At 41.8% G+C, this 17,723-nt stretch overlaps 1 protein-coding gene across 1 annotated transcript in view; it reads left to right on the top strand.

The window, feature by feature from the left end:
• Positions 1-17,723, top strand: part of LOC137432418 (bone morphogenetic protein 7) — a 65,293-nt gene that overhangs the window by 35,707 nt on the left and 11,863 nt on the right. Inside the window, exon 4 of the mRNA XM_068124331.2 lies at positions 9,008-9,211. Within this exon, the coding sequence (XP_067980432.2) occupies positions 9,008-9,211 (204 nt within the window). The remainder of the gene's footprint in view (positions 1-9,007; positions 9,212-17,723) is intronic.

The raw sequence follows: 17,723 nt of genomic DNA, 5'->3' as shown, positions 1-17,723 counted from the left end.
CTGTAACCAGGTGGTAAAAATACGTTAATTCGCACCGGAAGGTAACATAGTCCCACGAGAGTTGGTGTTGGCCACACCCGTTGGGACTGGGAGCGGAAATTACGTAGGCTGTGTGGCCGTGACGTTTTGGGACTGAGAAGATGTCGGCCATGATTTGGTGAAAAGCTTGCACACGAGGCCGCGTGCGATGCCATCCGAACGGGGGGTTTGATACACGAGATACGACACGTTTTTGCCACTGCCACTTTTGACTTTGCCACTCTTGTATATTTTGGTGTCTTTGTTTGTAAATTGCTCATTAAAATTCCAAGGTTTCAATTTTCGACTCCACAGCAAAATCATTCCAGTTGAGTAACCCCGAGTGAATTTGTGTCCGAATTTTCCAGGAAACATTCCTTTGCCTTTTTCACAATTCATTTTATATATAAGAACTTGTCTGGCGGGATGGTCTAGTACTCTAGAGGTACTCACATTGGCCTCTGACCTGTCTAGCATGGGTTAGTATCCCGACCCAGTTATAAACTGTTGTCCTGGTGTTTCACAGACATCCTGGCCCAGATTCATCAATGTGTGTGCCATCCCTTGGTAAACGGGCTTTCCATGAAAGATGAAAAACCTTTTTTATGCTCTTGCATATCTGCCGGCATTAGTTGGTCAACATTAAAGATCCCACAGTGTCTGTCCTTCATGAAGAGCAGGCGAGCTACTGCCGGTGTCACGAAACAGATCCGCCCCCGAAACAGATCCGCCCCCCCCGGCGATTCTGTACCGGTACAGATTCGCCGCCCTCGAAATAGATTGGCCCCCCTGCCACAAAATAGACTCTCCCCCGTGACAAAATCGCCCCCTCATAATATATATGGACATGTTTCAGCAGATATTCAAACTGGGGAAAAAAGTGTAACAATTGTATGGCTCTTGGTGATTGTGGAAGAGTTCTTTTACAATTAATCTACAACTAGAGCAACTGAATATTGGTGTAAACCAATAAAAATAAAACCATAATAACCATAAAAATAACCAAAAATAACCATAAAATAACCATAAAAACCATTAAAAATAAATAAAAATAACCAAAAATAAAATAACATAAAATAACCCAAAATAACCATAAAATAACCATAAATAACCCTAAAAATAACCATAAAATAACCATAAAATAACCATAAAAATAACCATAAAATAACCATAAATAACCAAAAATAACCAAAAATAACCATAAAAATAACCATAAAAATAACCATAAAATAACCATAAAATAACCATAAAATAACCATAAAATAACCATAAATAACCATAAAATAACCATAAAATAACCATAAAATAACCATAAAATAACCTAAAATAACCTAAAATAACGATTAAATAACCATAAAAATAACCATAAAATAACCATAAAATACCCATAAAATAACCATAAAGAACACAAAATAACCATAAATAACCCTAAAATAACCATAAAAAGAACCATAAAATAGCATAAAATGGCATAAAATAACCATAAATAACCATAAAAATAACCATAAAATAACCATAAAATAACCATAAAATAACCATAAAAATAACCATAAAAATAACCATAAAAATAACCATAAAATAACCATAAAATAACCATAAATAACCTTAAAATAACCATAAAATAACCATAAAAATAACCATAAAAATAACCATAAAATAACATAACCATAAATAACCAAAAATAACCATAAAAATAACCATAAAATAACCATAAAATAACCATAAAATAACATAAAATAACATAAAATAACCATAAATAACCATAAAATAACCATAAAATAACCATAAAATAACCTAAAATAACCTAAAATAACGATTAAATAACCATAAAAATAACCATAAAATAACCATAAAATACCCATAAAATAACCATAAATAACACAAAATAACCATAAATAACCCTAAAAATAACCATAAAAATAACCATAAAATGGCATAAAATAACCATAAATAACCATAAAAATAACCATAAAATAACCATAAAATAACCATAAAATAACCATAAAATAACCATAAAGACCATAAAACCATAACCAAAATAAAAATAAACATCTATCAATAATTACTATATCAAGTGTTCAAGTATGTCTTAAAAAGATTGAGAAAATGTGTAAGTCCGCACTCAATCAATTCCCCAAACAATATTAGTAGTAATTTTATCACGTCCCCTCTTGTAAACCAATATTTCCATATGTATATTTATATATCCGCAAACGAGAATGGGGGGCGATTCTATTCTGATGGGGGCGAGTTTATGTCGGTACAGATTCGCCGGGGGAGAGTTTATACGGGGGCGGATTTATTTCGCGACACCGGCATTGTGAACAAATTCCAATTCCTGATCTGGAGTGGCTACCTGACCAGGATTTTAGCTTAGTAAATGCTTCAGTAGCACCAACGCTCTGCATACATGATGATGATGATGATGATGATGATAAGAGAACTAACTCTTTCGAGTAGTCTTACCGTGCAGAAACATGCCTACTCCACATCACACCACATCAAGTTTTTAACTTGAGATAGCAGTGCTCAAACTAAATTTACACTACGAAGATGAGTCAATAAAATTTTCCCTCCAGGTTTCTCCTCTGGCCACGAAGGAAAAGAAAAAAGAAGAAGAAGAAGAAGAAGAGATTTCAAACAGCAATTTTCCACGTCGTTTCCAGACGGTGTCACACATTTGAGGCAGCAGTGGCTGAGATGCCAGAAATTTAGTTTTTATTGCTCTGAATTTTCTTTTCAGGGGAAAAACTTTTTTATTCCCTTTCATAATAACTAGGGCATGCCCGTACTATATCTATATCTAAAATTATATCCCCCCCTCTATTTACATGAAATGGTTTGGTTCATGAAATGTTTTGGTCCATTCGCAACGCCAAAGCGAACGGCGAACGCTTTACATGAAATGGTTTGGTTCATGAAATGTTTTGGTCCATTCGCAACGGCGAACGGCTTGCGAGTACAGTGACAATCCCCCCGGGGTTTTAATTAGTTTTAAAACATCGTTTAACGCCAACATAGCGCCAACATAGTTTGCCGACGGGAAATAAATGAATACGCTCTCAAATGTGCCATCCGAGGCAGAGTGTGTTCGCCACGTTCGGCACACGCGATAGCTCGCTGCTCTCTGATTGGTTGAATCGTTTTTTGGACATAGCTCGGTAAGTAATTGTCCGATTAATATGAAACCTTGAAAAGGCACATCCTCGGGTCCCCAGCAATATACCTGGCAAGTTTAAAGTATATCGGACCCGTGGTTGTCGAGAAACAGCGGTCACAGACAAACAAACAAACACAGAGATTACTGGAATTATAGATAGACTAGGGCATGCCCGTACTATATATAAGCTAGGACGTGCCCGTACGTGGGTGCCCGTTCCTTGCCAAAAAAAAAAAAAAAAAAAAATTTGTGTAGGGGTGTGTGTGTGTAAACATCCTAGGGCGTGCCCGTACGTGGGTGCAAAAAAACATGCGTGCAAACAACAACAACAAAAAAAAACTTTGAAACCACGTGGCAGTAACGACCACAGAACCCCCCCCCCCCTCTATTTACATGAATGGTTTGGTCCATTCGCAACGACCACAGAACCCCCCCCCCCCCCCTCTATTTACATGCAATGGTTTGGTCCAAAGCGAACGGCTTGCAGTGTTTGGTAAAGAAATCGCCATAGCTCGGTAACTACTTGTCCGATTAATTTCAAACCTTGAAAAGGCACATCCTCGGGTCCCCAGCAATATACCTGGCAAGTTTCAAGTATATCGGACCGGTAGTTGTCGAGAAACAGCGGTCACAGACAAACATACACACATACACACATACAAACACACATACAAACACACATACACACATACACACAGAGATTAATGGAATTATAGATAGACTAGGGCATGCCCGTACTATATATAAGCTAGGACGTGCCCGTACGTGGGTGCCCGTTCCTTGCCAAAAAAAAAAAAAAAAAAAAATTTGTGTAGGGGTGTGTGTGTGTAAACATCCTAGGGTGTGCCCGTACGTGGGTGCAAAAAAACATGCGTGCAAACAACAACAACAAAAAAAAACTTTGAAACCACGTGGCAGTAACGACCACAGAACCCCCCCCCTCTATTTACATGAATGGTTTGGTCCATTCGCAACGACCACAGAACCCCCCCTCTATTTACATGAAATGGTTTGGTCCAAAGCGAACGGCTTGCGGTGTTTGGTAAAGAAATCGCCATAGCTCGGTAACTACTTGTCCGATTAATTTCAAACCTTGAAAAGGCACATCCTCGGGTCCCCAGCAATATACCTGGCAAGTTTAAAGTATATCGGACCCGTGGTTGTCGAGAAACAGCGGTCACAGACAAACATACACACATACACACATACACACATACACACATACAAACACACATACACACAGAGATTAATGGAATTATAGATAGATAATGGAGGCCCATACTCTTGACCGAACTTCAGGGCATTCATGACGATCCGAGAAACGTTTGAAAGCTACAACAAATCCCGGATTGATAGTCACTCCATCACAGGATGAAGGTATCGATACCCGGTTGAAGGTGTTATAGGAATTTGTAATTTGTTCAGGGTGCTGGTGATGACAACTACTTTTCATGAAAAACACCGTGGGGTCTTTAACATCCACTAACAACTAGTGTTTGCGGATCGGTCCTCGGTCTTGATGTCCTTCCGATGGATGGTGCACACATTGATGTACCGTCCTCCATCTGAAACACCAAGGTGACAATTTAGAGCTGGGTCGGGATGCAATTTTCAGACTAGAGAGCAAAAAGGCATGTGACCATATCTGTAAGCTATGCTGTTAGTTCTTGCTTTCATAAGTAACTAGAATGGCACTCGGTAGAGCACGTACCTCCTCCAGGTTGTATCCCACCTTACGTTTTGTATCCTACTGATAGGTCAGATCTGGATTCGGACCTGAACCAAGATCGAATCCGCTTGTTCTTGTCACCTGCCCAACTCATCCACCAAGTTTTGTTTTTATTTGACCACAATATTTTGAGATATCGTGCCATTTATCTTTTTGGTCCCATCTATCAATGGTGAAAAATCACTTAAGAAATTTAAAATATCTCGTATTCGGATCTTCACCAAAATCGAATCTATTCATCCTTGTCACACACGCAACGTGTCCACAAAGTTTCGTCCAAATCCGTACATAACTTTCTGAGATATCCTACTCACATTCAAACAGACAAACAGATAGGGGTGAAAACATAACCTCCATCCACTTTAGGTGGCAGAGGTAATATTCATGTCGAGTCTCCTCGGGAAATATTACATTGATGAGTGTATGGTGTTTATATATATATATATATATATTGTTACGGATCTCGGTCGTCGGCGCTCCCCCTATCAAGGGGGGGTCAATCCCCTTGTCTTGTTATCTGGCCGACACGAGTCCTGGAAGTTATACGCTCCCTCCGGTCAGTATTAGGTCGGGTGATTGGTCAATTTAGTCCCAAATACCTAATTACTAACCTGACCGTGAAGCAGGGAAATAACTCCCGCCCAAACCACGGCTATTGGTGGAAACACCGAGCGGATAGCGAGCCGCGATCCGGGCCGTTAACAGGGACTAAACCCGATTCTAGCGGTTTCAATCGTGCCACGTTTACCCAATGATAGAAAGGACGGATGCGATCGGACAAGAGGAAACCAAGAAAGTAGGAAGAACAAAGATGGGTTTATTAACAAATGTACAGAAAGAAGAGGAAACAAAAGGGATGTACAAGAGAGGATGAAGAAGAAGCAGAACACAGGGTAGTCTTAGAACAGTCTTATGCTTAATTACCCCAGACAAACATACACACTCACATGGGGATTGTAGCTGGATTGTAGATGGAACAGGTAGAGGGTCCAGCGATGGGGTCCAGGCTCTGGTCCCACGGGCTAAACCCGGCAGGCAGCTCCGCGTATGGTTGAACGCGACCGGACAGTTCATATAGCGGGGGGAAGCTGGTGTCCTGTTGCGTACGTAATAAATGCACGCTCGTGCCAAACGCTCTCTCTCCAATGTTCTCTTAATCAAGCGCGCCCTTCTTCAACAAGTCTCGTACAACCAGCGCTCTCTCATCAAAGAGTTTACAACGCACGCCTCCAACCAGCGCTCTCTCATCCAAGTTCGTGAAAGGGCTTTGCGCTCGCTTTTTATATCTCTCCGCGCGATCACTCCGCGAGCCAAAAAGCCACGCCTGTCGGTGATGTTACCTCAGCCCTGGTTGGCTGGTGAGGGCTTACCGGCCACGCCTTTGACGACTGGATGACGTGGCCACACCTTCTTCTTGGTGCTCTGCCTCCTTTCTCAGGCCTAACCGCATGGCTTATGGCGGCGTTTGGGCGGAAGCCCAGCGAGGCTGCGAGCAGCTAACAAAGGCGCGTAGCAAATTGGAGAGCCATAAGGCACCGACTGTAGGAGCGCGTAATGGCGTCGCTTGGAGAGAGAGGTTGTAAAATGAATGAAAGGGCCTACTTCTTATTTGATTGACGCAACGCAGATTCAACTATTGGAAACACGGCCTTATCTAAAACACATACTAATGAGATAACTGAAGTCCTATGGTGGCCTACGTGTTGCTTGTGGCCTAACTAGGGGGTGCAACCTTTAACCTTTTAATAATGGGATATTTACAAGAGTGTGGGTTCTAAAACCGCAACAATATATATATATATATATATATATATACATATATATATATATATATATATATGTACAATAGCCTGAATTTTGCTTGAGATAAAATACATTACATGAAACTAGCAACGGTACCCGCCCTATGGGCGGGGCTTCAATTGGGAGGCCCAAATGAAAAGGCAAAATATCAGAAATTGAAGGCTTTTTTAAATTTTAAACGATTTATATAAACATCCGTTAAATCATATCACACGGAAATCATCAAAATCTAAACAGTATTTGTAGAATTTCAATAAAAGCCACATCACTGTTCATATCGGTAAATATTATTCCATCGTGTTTGGAAAAATTGGAAAATTGGGAAAGAATTGGAAAAACAATATGGCCTATTTTACTCCAGGGGGTCCCAGGATTACCCACCCAAAATTTCGTTGCGATCGGTTCAGCCGTTTTTGCGGTACCTGGGAACAGACAGACACAGACAGACAGACCGACATTTGGTGAATTATAGTAAGATGTCATTGGTGAATATTCCATTTCTTGTACATATTGTGTTTGTGTTGTGTTCAATGTCCCGATAAGATTGTCTTTGCTCTCACGTATAATTTCCCACATCTTCACTCTCCCTCCTCCATACCATTGTTTCTCCACATTAATTTTTCTCATTGCATCATTTTTTTCCACGAATGATTCTTTTGGAAAATTATGAATATTTTTTCAAATAATCGTGGCAGTGTATAAACGAACATTATTTTTTTTGGCTCACAGTATAAGAACTGCATTCATTGAACTCGGTTTTCTTTCTGGAAACTTGGTCGTTATTATTTGAATCTCCATGACCTAGGCTCATGGAAGAGCAAGGTTGAACTGACAATGAGGGATAAGGGAAACAATTGGGAACAAGTGAATAAATTAACAGGAAAAGAAGAGAGAGCGGAGAGAAAATATTGTGAGTAGCTCTGATTTTCCAAGGAAAGAATTGGATCGATGTCGGATGACTCGTCTGTGGCTGGCTTTGGAGGCCAGCATTGCTATGTGGTTGGCCCAGGAGAGGTCATGGCTGATGATGAGGCCCAAAAGTTCAAGATACTGAACCTCTCCCAGTGGCTGAACGTGGAAATTGAGAGGTGGGTTAGCTTGATGATCCTTCTGGAGTGACAGGGTGAGACATTAAGATTTCCCCAGATTGAAGGACATGTTCTATTTAGCAGACCGTCATCTAATCTATTCCGAATCAGCAGAGTGGCACAGGTACAGTCTTTCTAGCCACGGGATTGGGTACTACATGACACAATCTGGAGTCATCTGCAAAAAGGAAGAGGGTTTTCCAGAGCATAGAGAGGTCATTTATATAGATGAGGAACAGGACTGGGCAACTCCAGCCTGCAATGGGAGAAGGGAAGAGAGAGTTCCCTTGACAGCAACATGCTTACTGTGCGAGTAGTGGAAGTCAGAAATCCAAGAATGAAGGCATGTCAGAAATCAGAAATCCAGGAAGTCTTGAAATCCAGGAAGCCGAGGTGGGATGGGATAAACCAGTATGACATTTTTTTTGATGATCTCTGTGCAGGACTTTTTTTTTTTTGAATGCTGCAGACAGACTTGGCAAGCAAAGCAGAATGCCTGAGATATGTCTACGAGAGACAGTCCTGACTTATTGAGTTGAGATTTACAGCCTCAAACCATTGCTGAGAGAGAAGCAGCAGCATGATCAGAGATGTGACCAAGATGGAATCCAAGCTGATGGTCAGAGATCAGGAAAGTCAGATCAGAGATCAGGTCAGAGATTTTAGAACATGTCAGAGCAAGATTTTAGAACATAGGCACTAATGCTATCTGGGCCCATCGCGGAAACTGGATCAAAGCTGGGCAGAACCTTTTCTACCTTCTCGCATGACATACAGTCGACATTGGGCATGATGGAGACAGAGTGGGATGGGTTGAGTGCATGCGATTTGGAGGCAAACACAGAGTTTAGATATTCGACTTATCTCGGGCAAAGTCTTCAGTAATCCCATTTGAGGTGAAGGAAGTAATGGGGGGGGATCATGCACCAGAGACAAACGTGACAAGATGTCACCATGACTTGGAGGAAGGAGTCTAGTTGGAGAGTTCAGCCTTGAAATTTGCAAGATGGTATTTTCTGGTTTGTCTCAGGAGGAACCTGCCGCTCAACATGATTCAGTGTTCCCGGACCTCGAGGATGTACATATAGGATAGCCGAGGTGGGATGGGATAAACCAGTATGACTTTTTTTGATGATCTCTGTGCAGGACTTTTTTTTTTTTGAATCACTATTTCCTGCCTTCACGCAAAACCTTCTCCCCCCACTCCAGGTCAGAGCCTTGGCCCACGGCAAGCCGGTCTTGTGGGTCGCCAAGGCATGCAGGCCCAGAGACCTTTTGTCGTGGCTTTCTTCAGAGCCAGCCAGCTGCGTCTGCGCTCTGCTCGCTCAGCTGTACACCGACAACGACGCAGGCAGCGTCCCCGCTCACATCCGGGCCGAAGGAGGAAGTCCCCAAATGGACGCAGACCTCCCAGTAAGCACGTGAGGGAAATGAATGCAAATCCTGTACTGCATGGTGAGCCTTTAAGGCACTATTTTGACTCATTATTTGACACTCAATGGGCCTTGTGTCAAAAAATATACTGAGCCCAAAATTTTTATCCACAGGGTGTGTTTCTTCAATGATTACAGCTGGGCCTTTATGTCTAATTCTTAAATACCCTCCTTTTGGATTATTTATTGACAAAAACTTCCTGAGTTGCACATTTCCTTCTCCTTTTCCATTCTGTGGTTTTCACAACTTTTACCTAAATGGACCCACCCAACCAAAGCATGTTCTCTGATCGTTAGGGCCTCATTTTGTGTGCAGTCATCCATCACAAATTATGTATCTGTATGAGACCACACATTTCATACTGTAGCTCTCAACGACTTTTTGAAAGTGACCGATGACATATAGGATCGTATGGGAGGAACGCATACAATTAATATCATGTGCAACATAAATTATAAGGACATCAGTAAACATTGGATGAATCAACAAAGGGATTTGACCCTGGGATCCAAACTCATTTTCTCACCAACATGGGGATTTGACCCTGAGATCAAAACTCATTTTCCCACCAACATGGGGATTTGACCCAGAGATCCAAACTCATTCTCCCACCAAGAAGGGGATTTGACCCTGGAATCCAAACTCATTCTCCCACAAAAATGAGGATTTGACACTGGGATCCAGACTCATTTTCCCACCAACATGAGGATTTGACCCTGGGATTCCAACTCATTTTCCCACCAACATGAGGATTTGACCCTGGGATTCAAACTCATTTTCCCACCAACATGAGGATTTGACCCTGGGATCCAAACTCATTTTCCCACCAAAATGAGGACTTAACCCTGGGATTCAAACTCATTTTCCCACCAACATGAGGATTTGACCCTGGGATCCAAACTCATTTTCCCACCAAAATGAGGACTTAACCCTGGGATTCAAACTCATTTTCCCACCAACATGAGGATTTGACCCTGGGATTCCAACTCATTTTCCCACCAACATGAGGATTTGACCCTGGGATTCAAACTCATTTTCCCACCAACATGAGGATTTGACCCTGGGATCCAAACTCATTTTCCCACCAAAATGAGGACTTAACCCTGGGATCCAAACTCATTTTCCCACCAACAAGAGGATTTGACCCTGGGATCCAAACTCATTTTCCCACCAACAAGAGGATTTGACCCTGGTACCCAAACTCATTTTCCCACCAAAATGAGGACTTAACCCTGGGATTCAAACTCATTTTCCCACCAACATGAGGATTTTACCCTGGGATTCAAACTCATTTTCCCACCAACAGGAGGATTTGACACTGGGATCCAAACTCATTTTCGCACCAACATGAGGATTTGACCCTGGGATCCAAACTCATTTTCGCACCAACATGAGGATTTGACCCTGGGATCCAAACTCATTTTCCCACCAACATGAGGATTTGACCCTGGGATTCCAACTCATTTTCCCACCAACATGAGGATTTGACCCTGGGATTGAAACTCATTTTCCCACCAACATGAGGATTTGACCCTGGGATCCAAACTCATTTTCCCACCAAAATGAGGACTTAACCCTGGGATTCAAACTCATTTTCCCACCAACATGAGGATTTGACCCTGGGATTCCAACTCATTTTCCCACCAACATGAGGATTTGACCCTGGGATTCAAACTCATTTTCCCACCAACATGAGGATTTGACCCTGGGATCCAAACTCATTTTCCTGCCAACATGAGGATTTGACCCTGGGATTCAAACTCATTTTCCCACCAACAAGAGGATTTGACCCTGGTACCCAAACTCATTTTCCCACCAAAATGAGGACTTAACCCTGGGATCCAAACTCATTTTCCCACCAACAAGAGGATTTGACCCTGGTACCCAAACTCATTTTCCCACCAAAATGAGGACTTAACCCTGGGATCCAAACTCATTTTCCCACAAAAATGAGGATTTGACACTGGGATCCAAACTCATTTTCCCACCAACATGAGGATTTGACACTGGGATCCAAACTCATTTTCGCACCAACATGAGGATTTGACCCTGGGATCCAAACTCATTTTCCCACCAACATGAGGATTTGACCCTGGGATTCCAACTCATTTTCCCACCAACATGAGGATTTGACCCTGGGATTCAAACTCATTTTCCCACCAACATGAGGATTTTACCCTGGGATTCAAACTCATTTTCCCACCAACAAGAGGATTTGACACTGGGATCCAAACTCATTTTCGCACCAACATGAGGATTTGACCCTGGGATCCAAACTCATTTTCGCACCAACATGAGGATTTGACCCTGGGATCCAAACTCATTTTCCCACCAACATGAGGATTTGACCCTGGGATTCCAACTCATTTTCCCACCAACATGAGGATTTGACCCTGGGATTGAAACTCATTTTCCCACCAACATGAGGATTTGACCCTGGGATCCAAACTCATTTTCCCACCAAAATGAGGACTTAACCCTGGGATTCAAACTCATTTTCCCACCAACATGAGGATTTGACCCTGGGATTCCAACTCATTTTCCCACCAACATGAGGATTTGACCCTGGGATTCAAACTCATTTTCCCACCAACATGAGGATTTGACCCTGGGATCCAAACTCATTTTCCTGCCAACATGAGGATTTGACCCTGGTACCCAAACTCATTTTCCCACCAAAATGAGGACTTAACCCTGGGATCCAAACTCATTTTCCCACCAACAAGAGGATTTGACCCTGGTACCCAAACTCATTTTCCCACCAAAATGAGGACTTAACCCTGGGATCCAAACTCATTTTCCCACCAACAAGAGGATTTGACCCTGGGATCCAAACTCATTTTCCCACCAACAAGAGGATTTGACCCTGGTACCCAAACTCATTTTCCCACCAAAATGAGGACTTAACCCTGGGATTCAAACTCATTTTCCCACCAACATGAGGATTTTACCCTGGGATTCAAACTCATTTTCCCACCAACGTGAGGATTTGACCCTGGGATTCAAACTCATTTTCCCGCCAATATGAGGATTTGACCCTGGGATCCAAACTCATTTTCCCACCAATATGAGGATTTGACCCTGGTACCCAAACTCATTTTCCCACTAAAATGAGGACTTAACCCTGGGATTCAAACTCATTTTCCCACCAACAAGAGGATTTGACCCTGGTACCCAAACTCATTTTCCCACCAAAATGAGGACTTAACCCTGGGATCCAAACTCATTTTCCCACCAACAAGAGGATTTGACCCTGGTACCCAAACTCATTTTCCAACCAAAATGAGGACTTAACCCTGGGATTCAAACTCATTTTCCCACCAACATGAGGATTTGACCCTGGGATTCGAACTCATTTTCCCACCAACATGAGGATTTGACCCTGGGATTCAAACTCATTTTCCCGCCAACATGAGGATTTTACCCTGGGATTCAAACTCATTTTCCCACCAACGTGAGGATTTGACCCTGGGATTCAAACTCATTTTCCCACCAATATGAGGATTTGACCCTGGGATCCAAACTCATTTTCCCACCAATATGAGGATTTGACCCTGGGATCCAAACTCATTTTCCCACCATGAGGATTTGACCCTGGTATCCAAACTCATTTTCCCACCAACATGAGGATTTGACACTGGGATTCAAACTCATTTTCACACCAACATGAGGATTTGACCCTGGGATTCAAACTCATTTTCCTGCCAACATGAGGATTTGACCCTGGGATTCAAACTCATTTTCCCACCAACATGAGGATTTGACCCGAGGATCCAAACTCATTTTCCCACCAACATGAGGATTTGACCCTGGGATTCAAACTCATTTTCACACCAACATGAGGATTTGACCCTGGGATTCAAACTCATTTTCACACCAACATGAGGATTTTACCCTGGGATCCAAACTCATTTTCCCACCAACATGAGGATTTGACACTGGGATCCAAACTAATTTTCCCACCAACATGAGGATTTGACACTGGGATCCAAACTCATTTTCCCACCAACATGAGGATTTTACCCTGGGATCCAAACTCATTTTCCCACCAAAATTAGGACTTAACCCTGGGATTCAAACTCTTTTTCCCACCAAAATGAGGACTTAACCCTGGGATCCAAACTCATTTTCCCACCAAAATGAGGACTTAACCCTGGGATCCAAACTCATTTTCCCACCAACATGAGGATTTGACACTGGGATCCAAACTCATTTTCCCACCAACATGAGGATTTAACCCTGGGATTCAAACTCATTTTTCCACGAATAAGAGGATTTTACCCTGGGATTCAAACTCACTTTCCCACCAACATGAGGATTTGACACTGGGATCCAAACTCATTTTCCCACCAACATGAGGATTTGACACTGGGATCCAAACTCATTTTCCCACCAACATGAGGATTTGACCCTGGGATTCAAACTCATTTTCCCACCAATAACAGGATTTGACCCTGGGATTCAAACTCACTTTCCCACCAACATGAGGATTTGACACTGGGATCCAAACTCATTTTCCCACCAACATGAGGATTTGACACTGGGATCCAAACTCATTTTCCCACCAAAATGAAGACTTAACCCTGGGATTCAAACTCATTTTCCCACCAATAACAGGATTTGACCCTGGGATTCAAACTCACTTTCCCACCAACATGAGGATTTGACACTGGGATCCAAACTCATTTTCCCACCATGAGGATTTGACCCTGGGATCCAAACTAATTTTCCCACCAACATGAGGATTTGACCCTGGGATCCAAACTCATTTTCCCACCAAAATGAGGACTTAACCCTGGGATTCAAACTCATTTTCCCACCAACATGAGGATTTGACCCTGGGATTCAAACTCATTTTCCCACCAACATGAGGATTTGACCCTGGGATCCAAACTCATTTTCCCACCATGAGGATTTGACCCTGGGATCCAAACTAATTTTCCCACCAACATGAGGATTTGACCCTGGGATTCAAACTCATTTTCCCAACAACATGAGGATTTGACCCTGGGATTCAAACTCATTTTCCCACAAAAATGAGGATTGGACCCTGGGATTCAAACTCATTTTCCCACAAAATTGAGGATTTGACCTTGGGATCCAAACTCATTTTCCCACCAACTTGAGGATTTGACCCTGGGATTCAAACTCATTTTCCCAACAACATGAGGATTTGACCCTGGGATTCAAACTCATTTTCCCACAAAAATGAGGATTGGACCCTGGGATTCAAAATCATTTTCCCACCAACATGAGGATTTGACCCTGGGATTCAAACTCATTTTCCAACCAACATGAGGCTTTGACCCTGGGATTCAAACTCATTTTCCCACAAAAATGAGGATTTGACCCTGGGATCCAAACTCTTTTTCCCACCAACATGAGGATTTGACCCTGGGACCAATGACTGTGAGCCACCAAACAAAATATCATTTTTGTGGTAGTAATATCAAAGCCTTGTCTACTTTTAACTGCAAGCTGCGAACAGTCATCCTTGTGCATTAGAAGAGACCCATTACAGACCTAATTGTGTGTGTGTGTGTGTGTGTGTGTGTGTGTGTGTGTGTGTGTGTGTGTGTGTGTGTGTGTGTGTGTGTGTGTGTGTGTGTGTGTGTGTGTGTGTGTGTGTTGTATATCAAGGGCTTTATCGGAGTAGCACCTTTCACCAAGTGAACCAAAAAGAGTGGGGGAGGGAGGTTAAGCAGTTGGTTCACTTTGTCTGTGTGCCTGTCTATAAATATCAGTTTACGATGGAGGAACAACTTTATTTCAAATGAATAGTATATTTTGAACATGAATAGGAACGTAAATCGGAAAACGAACCTGTAGTTTTTAGCAGTTCTTCACCTCTGAATTGGGCATGATACAGAGAAGTAAAATAATATTTTTACTCGGTGTCCATGTCTGGCAGTCAAACAAAATTTTAAATGATTCAAAACAGAAAACTTACTGTTTTTAAAGATGTCATAAAGGACACAAACAACAAGCATGAAGAACTAATGTGACATGTTAAACAAAGTGGTGCACAAGACACTGCATCAACAGCAGCAAACCTCCAAAAAACATTTTTTTTAACCTTTAAAATCTTTACTTTATTTACCTCTCCCCCCCCCCCCCCCCTTCACATGCCTCCCCCCTTCACATGCCTCCCCCCCAAAGCCCTCTCCCTCCCACAGATCTCTCGATGTCTCCAATGTCTCTCGGTCCCTGCTCTCAAATGTTGTGTTTGTGTCCATCCCCCTCTCTCCCCATCATGTCTACCGCTCCCGATGTTATTTGTTTTATGTGTCTGTTTGTCTTTCTGTGTGATTAATTTTCGCTCTTTCACGAGCCTCGATCTTGTATACAAAAAAAAAAAAAAAAAAAAAAAAAAAGGAATTCTACACTTGAACATTGTAAAACACAAATTGCATAATTGGCACTTTCAAAAACCTTCTTTTTAGCAGAACTTGGACAAAATATTACAGCACATCATCCTGACCAATCAAATATGCTGCTCGCAGACGCCGCGCATGTTATTTTTTTATCAAAACTTTGCGGATGACCCTGGGAAGAATGTAAGGTGTTCTATGAACTCTCGAGTTCGTCTGTTAGAACTGGGAAACGTCTGTTAGTTCAACACAGTGCCTGATACTTTCAGGAACATTTCATTTCGCCGACACAAGCCGGAGAGGTTCCGTTTTGGGATCAAACTACGTCAAGCATGCACGTAGATCACACTACCTTTTACGGGTGCCTTTGAAATATAAGCTTTTATGAAAGTCCTCCATATAAACACGAATATCTCTAAAATAATTGACTAAAGCTCGTAAATGGAGCATTCATTGTTTTCAAGGATGAATTGCTGAAAAATTTGAATGTTTTTTATTAAAATATTGTGACCTTTTCGTGTCAATTATAGTCCTGGCCTTTCTGCCAAACTCTAGGTATTTTACAAAACCCTTCTTTCATTCCTCGTAATATCTGATGGAAATACAGTATGACGAGTATCTTTTCAGATTTCATAATAATCTTTGGACGTCTGCTGGGATAAAAAGGAAAAAAAACCCAAAGCCAACCGAATAATATTGTGAGTGTATGTTTGAAAGAAGTGGACTCGGTGGTGCAATGGCAAGGGCGTCCCCTCTGAGTCTGGGCGATCGTTGGGTCAAACCCCGGCCGAGTCATACCAAAAACTTAGAAATGGTCTGTGATGCTTCCTTGCTTGATGCTCAGCAAACTTCTTTAAAATCTTTACTGGATTTTAATTTTATCTTTATATTTAATTTTATCTTCAAAAGGATAGAGCATAGATAAACAATGCTGGAAAAGCAATGGCAAGCCACACAGCTTCACCAGCAGAAACATTCTGTATAAGGTATGTCGAAAAGGCCTTAGGTTTGAGATCAGTTTGTAGTTTGAGGCTAAATGTTTATCTTCGACTCAGACTATGTATATATCATCAAGGAAGAGCATAGTTAACTGATTGTCTGATGTGCCATGTCGTGCAACCCCTGGAGGTCAATACTATGTCAGAGTCCTCCTGAGGCAATGATGTCTCATTTTCCCACCATTGTTATCTTCTTCTCTTTTTTTGGTCTGGATCCAGTACCTTAACCACCAATGGGTGCATTCTAAGCAAAGACCCAGGCTTATAAATCTTTGCAGGTGATGCCTTTGATGGTTGATCTGCACTTAGAAATATTTCATCCTCCTGTAGTTGTGAGCCTTCTACACCTGCACCTCATTTAGTCCTCCGTGAATACATGGACCCGGATCACTACTCATGACAGAGAATTTGATGTGTCGTAATTATACCATCATTAATGTTTTCCGCTCAACGTTAACAAACCTTTAAAAAACCGAACCTTTATATTGCTAAGTTAATAATTTGGAGATGAAAACTACATTTGGTACAGCGATGCTCCTTACAATCCAACTGTAGCATCTGTTACACATCCCACTCACAAACTAAACAAGAAAAAGAGCAATCAGAAATTGCAAACCCTCACCAGGATGTATTTTCAGTGGTTTTTAAGGCTTTTGTGTTAAAACAAATATGGCGACCGAACCACGTGACCGATGACGTCATCATTATATATATATTTAAACTAATTTATTCTTAGATTACACTCAATAAATTTCATCTTGATCGGATGAAGTTTTGTACTTGTCAAATTATGACGTCATAATGGAGGCACCTATGACATCATCAGTAACATATTTTATTCACCATGGAGAGTTCTTTACAATGAGCCATGTCTTAATTTTTTCTATACAGCGCTTTCGGAGATATTGAGGTGCAATGTTTTTCGGTTTTTCCCAGATGGCGGCCGAACCACGTGACCTATGACGTCATCAATATATTTTTTTTTCTCCACCAATTTATGCCTGCAGGACGCTCAATAAATTTCATCTTGATCAGATGAAGTTTTGTACTTGTCGAATTATGACGTCACAATGGAGGCACCTATGACATCATTAACATATTTTATTCCCCATGGAGAGTTCT

Source organism: Myxine glutinosa, chromosome 8 (assembly GCF_964187855.1).
Source record: "Myxine glutinosa chromosome 8, kmMyxGlut1.1, whole genome shotgun sequence".
NCBI lineage: Eukaryota > Metazoa > Chordata > Myxini > Myxiniformes > Myxinidae > Myxine > Myxine glutinosa.
The sequence above is the reverse complement of the archived record's forward strand: the minus strand, read 5'-3'. Positions and strand labels throughout refer to the sequence as shown.